Source organism: Penaeus monodon, chromosome 41 (genome assembly GCF_015228065.2).
Source record: "Penaeus monodon isolate SGIC_2016 chromosome 41, NSTDA_Pmon_1, whole genome shotgun sequence".
NCBI classification, from domain to species: domain Eukaryota; kingdom Metazoa; phylum Arthropoda; class Malacostraca; order Decapoda; family Penaeidae; genus Penaeus; species Penaeus monodon.
The window spans coordinates 3,125,085-3,131,169 of NC_051426.1; the positions used below are offsets into that span (position 1 = coordinate 3,125,085).

Here is a 6,085-nt window from a genome sequence, read left to right on the forward strand (position 1 = left end):
CCCCTCAGCGAGGAACTCCTCCCCCCTAACAGGGGTTAGGTGGCGATTTCCAAGTTGAAGAGTGGGAAAGCGCGGGCATTGAATCCCTGGAACTGCAAAGGGCGGGGGGGAAACCTTGACTCGGGGCTGCATGCAGTCTTTCCATTGGCAGTCGGGTTTACCTTTCCCCCTTTGACCTGCTGAGGGGGTGGTAAAACCCCTTTTTTGGAAAGGGGGAAAGGGGATCGTTGGATTACACTATCAGCATCCCACAAAGTTCTCGCCCACTTCTTCTGAAACAGATCGCAACCACATATGAGGATCAGAATGGAGTCTGGATTTTACTCCTGGGAAGTCCCAAAAGCCGAAACTAGCATTCGAGTAATTGTGGAACGCCGTCGTGAGTTTGGGCGTGGGTTCTTGCAACCACATCGACCTCAAGAAGGCGTTTGACTGGTGCACGGGAATCGCTATGGGAATCTGAGTCAGGGGAAAAATTCCCATGCAGATTATTGGCCCCAAAGCAAACCTTTATAGGTATGAAATTTTCTTTTAAAAGGTGGTGGGGCTGTCGAATTTTCCCTGTTAATTCGGGGTGAGGCAAGGTGTGTCCTTCCTAAACTTTTTAAAAACTTGTATGGACTGGAAATGGGGAGAGCTATGCCAAACATGTGGAGCAACACTAGGCAATATCAACGTATCGACCCTTGACTTTGCCAATGATGTGCTATCCCATCTGAGCCTTGGAGTCACTGGGGTGTCTTGAGCATTTAGCAATGAGGCAAAAACCTTGGCTAAGGCTCCTGGACCAAGATAAAATTCGGGGCTTTTGGGGGTGTTAGGGGGAACCCGTTCGTCGATCCATGCTTGCAGCAGGATGTTGAATTACAGAGAGTTTTTTTCATACCTTTGGGAGGGTAGTCCCCATCCTGGGCTGTCAGACCCGAAATCAATAGACGGAAATTTGGGTTTTGGAACAGAGCCCTGAACTGATCAACAGAGCATTTTAAATGTCAGTACCGTGAGAAGGACCCAACGTTGTTTCTTTAAGGCCTTTATACTGCCAGTTTTACTCTATGGAACGAAACCTGGACGTATCCAGGTCTTTGGGTCTCGTCTTGAGCCTTTTTTTAAAAAAGTCCCTTCGCCAGATCATGGGGGACAGTTGGGAGGACCAGTTCCAACCGCGGGGACACCATGGGAAATGGCTAGACCTTTACTTTCATAATCCGGGGGCCAATAAAGGGTATATGGGCCCCTAGCCCTTTCCCTTTGGGTGACCCGCCCATCACCCCAAGAGACCGTCGTAAGGAACTAGAGAGGGGCCAGGGCAGCGGAGACTAGCCCCGAGGGTGATGTATAATTTATTAAAATTAATATATATATTATATATATATAATTATATATTATATATTATAATATTTAAAATATATATATTTTAAAATGTATATAATACATGTAATATATAATATATATATTATATTAATATATAATTATCAAAAATAATATATATTAAACAACCCACACACACACACACACACACCCCCACACACACACACAAAAACACCACACACAAAACACCACACACACCACACACACCCCACACCAACCCACACAAATGTAATTTACTAATGCATACACACAAAAATCTTTTTTATTTATCAAATTTCTACATATTTTGTCCCCGTCAATTCTATGTTAATATTGAATGGAAACACAGAAAGGCTGATTTTCTCCTCCCCGAGTGCAAAACTTTTACAGCATTGACCAAAAAAGTATTTCCCCTTTTTTATACAAAAACAATGGAAAAAATTTTGTCTGTGGGGCATATATTTTAATAATATATATATATTTATATTATATATATATATATATTATATATATTTTTATATATAGTATATATAATATAATATATATTATATAATATATAATATAAATATATTATATATATATAGATATAAAATATAGATAATAAAGATGATAGATAAAGTAGAAAAAATAGATGAATTTAAAAATACCCACACCCAAAAAAAAACACCCCCCACACCCACACACACACCAAACACACACACACACACACCACACACACACCACCACACACACCCACACCCAAAACACACACACACACACACACCCAAAACACACTCTCAATTTATTTGCATATATACAAAAAACCATATGTAATGATGGAAAAGGGAAAATTATTTTATCGTATAGAAGGGGCTTAAATAAAAAATTTAAAACTTAATACTAATTTTTATCTTTTATCATTGATCAAGTTTAAAATATCCACTTTTTTTTTACATATGAAAGGTAATTTTTACTTTTTTTAAAAGAAATATACTTGTGCTTCACTTTAGAAAGAAGGGAGTATGATACTTCCTTAAAGTAAATCTTTTCCTACTTAGTTTCACTCTGAGAAGTAAACATCTTGAAATTAAAATAAGCTTTGGGTTTGCTAATACTAGGCAGGTAAAGTAATCTTGGTAAAGCTTTTTTCTTTGCATAAAATGAGAATCAGCCACTCTGAATCAAAGCAATAAGGAATCCTTTTCCTTTCAAAAACAGAGTAAGGATTCCTTAGTGTACATAGTATTTTTTAACAGAAGACTACAGACACTCAGCTGCATTCATTTGTTTCCAGTTTCCAACATGTCACAATAAAATTAAATTACTTTGAACTAAGACATGTCAGAGAGACTAGAGAGAGTGCCATCAACATCTGAAGGCATATAAGAGCTGATGGAGTCTGTATGCAATGATGCAACTTCAACCTTCTTGGGCAGCAAGAGAGCAGCGATGCGGGCACTTATGTCACTGATGGTTCCTTCCTCCTCCTCCTCCTCCTCTTTCACTCTTGGTGATGGAGTTCCTTTCTTCATGACTTGTAATCTTGTGTTTCGAGTATCTTTGTGTTTCACCTCAACACTGGCAGGTCCTTTTCCAGACCCTGGTGAATATAAGGATTGGTTGTGTGCATAAAATTTGGTCTCACTGTTTCTACCTCTGAAAACAGGATCACTTTCTGAGCTAGAACCATGTATGACCGGAATTTTGTAAGTTGCATCAAGTCCTTGGCCTTCCTTGATGCTGTATGTCCTGGAGTTTATTAGACCTTTACCTCTGGCTTTGCTTAACTGTTGGAGAATGTTGCTCTTCTTATTCCCTTGGCTTACATCCTCTGCAGAATCATCCTCTGCTGTAACTATTTCCTCTGCAGCTGAAGAAATACTTACAGCTTCCTGTACTCTACTGCTTTTGCTGCCATTGCTCAGGAGAATATCAGCTTTCTTCCCCCTTAGGATTTCTTGGTACACTTCTGCAGAAAGGTTGGATGCCTCACTCACCTCTGAGGCCTCACTGTCTGTGGCTTTAGAATCACTCTGAACACTACTAGCCCTTCTACTACCAGAATTTGTGACAACTGCCATGGATTGTGAACCACTCTTGCTGCTTGAGGATCTGACCAAGTTTTCTTCTATAGATATTTCCTGTAAAGATTCTGAGGAAGATCCTTTAGAACTTGTATCTTGTTTTGATGATACTTTGTGTGTAGGTTTCATTTTGCTATCACGAATTCTGTTGGTGGTGTTACTACCTTTCCGTCTTTGCTTTGGTTCACTTTCAGTAATGGACTGAGAATGGTCAGAAGTTTGTTTCTGAGCACTTTCAGTTACCTTATTACCTTCACATGAGTCATAATCTTTTCTATTGGGAACAACTTTCTTTGATTTATTATTCCTATTTGTGGATGCATCAAGAAGACCATTTCTATGGTTGTACTCATTATGGGATGGTTTAATACTCTGAGCTTCCTTTACAGAAAAGGGACTCCCTATTCTTTCAGTCAAATCTACATCATATGTTTCACCCCTCAGCAGGCCTCCCCTTCCCTTTCTTAGATCAAATGTTGCATGATTAATAGGAGATTCATCACGACTTACCCTATCACCAGCATCCATTTCCCCTGTGAAACTATCTCCCATTTGGGTAAACTGGTGAGACTTTTGGTGGAAGACATCTGTCTGCTGAGAGAAATCCTCAAGGCCAGACCAGGGCTTTCTTTCCACTAGGAGGTCATCCTCAACTCTCTCATCCTCTGTCTGGGAACTTGCAGCCATCTTAGTTTGCCTGGCTGACTTCATGAGCTTTTTCTTTCGTAAATTTAACATCTCCTCTTTGAAAGCTTCATCTAGAATCTTAAGTTTCTGCTTGACCTGGAAGTCCACCTCGGCACGTAGCTGCTTCGCAAGCTCTGGGTCAAGCTTTGCCCTTCGTAAGAGAGAGGTCCGGGTGAGTTTGGGACGTGGAGGCTCAGTGTGCATTCTGTAGGGAGCAATGGGAGTACTGCGCAGCCAGCCTGTGGGCCTTTTCATACCTTCTGTGTGCTTCACTGACTTCCTATTATCTGACTTTTTCATGTTCTTTAGATTCCTCTGAGACTTTTCCCTGGCAGAATTTATCTTCTTGGTCTCCATCTCTCTTGAGTCTTTATGTTTTTCTATAGTCTTTTTCTGTTTTTCTATTTTCTCAGTTTTATCCTCACTCTTTGAGACATTTTCTCCTCCCTCACTTGTAGGGAGGGATTCACTGCTGTCATTGTCAAAGTCCAGGACATAACCCCCAACTTCTTTCATTTTGTAATTCCATAGTCTCTCTGCCTCTGCATCATGGCCAGTAAAGAGGAGTGGTGAGGGCTGTGGCAGATTCCCTCCTATTCTGGGGCTCACAACAGGTGCACTCAGAAATTCCTTGGAATTACCTTGCACATTTCTCTCAAACTCAGCAATCTTCATGGCAATGACCTCTGATGACTCATGACTCCTTTGGGAACCATATTTTGAACTTCCACTTCCTGGATCCACAAAATGTTGATTGAATACATAGGACTGCTCAAGTACTGTGCCATGAACATAATTAGATGGTGTCTTTTTACTGTTTTCTCTTTCCTGCAGAAGACTGATGGTCTTGTCAAGTCTTACCCTCCTGGAACTGAGCTCATGATTAGGACTTGACAAGTCTTCACTAAATTTGCGCAGAGGAACCACACCCGGTACTGACTGTTTTTCCTCTCCATTAGTAGTACCAAAATGTCTTGCATGAAGGGCAATATCTTCTCCAAGACTTCTCAAACTGATGGACAACTGAAGTGAAGCAACTGACTTTCCAAGGTGGTCACTAAGGATGACTTTCCCCGTCAGGCATCTCCTCGGTTCTCCGTTCTCTCTTCCACTTACTGGCATGGCTGCCTTGCACCTTCCGAACACTGATGGGGGGAAGCACAGGCCATTGAGGATCACGATGTTTACACAACTTCCAACAAACGCCTCAGCATCATTGCTACTGTTTATTCTCATTCCGTCTCCTTTTGTAGAAGAATTCAGAGGTGCGGTGAAGAGACAGGATCTCCCTTTGCGGAACACAAACTTTCCTCCATTTAGGTAGCTCTCTTCAATCTCCAAGGGAAGGAAGTCGTGCCCATCATGGATGTCCCGGAGATGTGCCTGCACACTCTCAGGGCTGAGGAAGGGGATGTAGAGCAGAGGGCCATGGAGGATCTACAAAGAGAGGAAAAGATAACTGAAAAAGATCTAACCACTAAGCATGTGAAACTTGAACAATGAATACTGCACACATAAATCTATATATCTATATGTTATAGAAATGTTTCATGCACTTCAAAAGCAATTTGCTTCCAAATGCTGAAGATGACAAAAGTTCAATGGTTACATACTTCATATAAGAGAAAAAATCTAAAAATTCATAAAAAAAATTAAGTTTCAATGGAACAATATCAAATGAGAGTTGATCACATTTGGGTGTCTATAGGACCAATTCAACTAAGTGGCAAAGCTAGAGAAAAACTGGTGACAAAGTAATGTCTCAGCAGCTAGCTAGTTATTCACAATTTTCTTAAAAGCCACTATTCATTTCATCAATCCAAATACTACACTGGTGAGAGAGGAGAGAGAGAGAGGGGAGAGGGGAGAGAGAGAGGAGAGAGAGGAAAAAAAAAAGAGAGGGAGGGGGGGAGAAGAGAAAAGAGAGAGAGAGAGAGGGGGGGGGAGAGAGAGAGGTGGGGGGGGGGGGGGGGAGAGAGAGAGAG

General features: G+C 41.1%; 2 protein-coding genes across 2 annotated transcripts in view; one reads left to right on the forward strand and one right to left on the reverse strand.

The window, feature by feature from the left end:
• Positions 1-2,432: 2,432 nt before the first annotated feature.
• Positions 2,433-5,539, reverse strand: LOC119598248 (the record flags this gene model as incomplete). Its single annotated transcript, XM_037947897.1, is given in 1 exon segment — positions 2,433-5,539. A coding segment is annotated over 1 exon segment (2,879 nt), but the record flags the coding sequence as incomplete, so codon positions are not given.
• Positions 5,540-5,762: 223 nt separating this feature from the next.
• Positions 5,763-6,085, forward strand: part of LOC119598334 (transport and Golgi organization protein 6 homolog) — a 15,935-nt gene continuing 15,612 nt past the window's right edge. The window contains exon 1 of the mRNA XM_037947989.1: positions 5,763-5,846. Within this exon, the coding sequence (XP_037803917.1) occupies positions 5,763-5,846 (84 nt within the window). The remainder of the gene's footprint in view (positions 5,847-6,085) is intronic.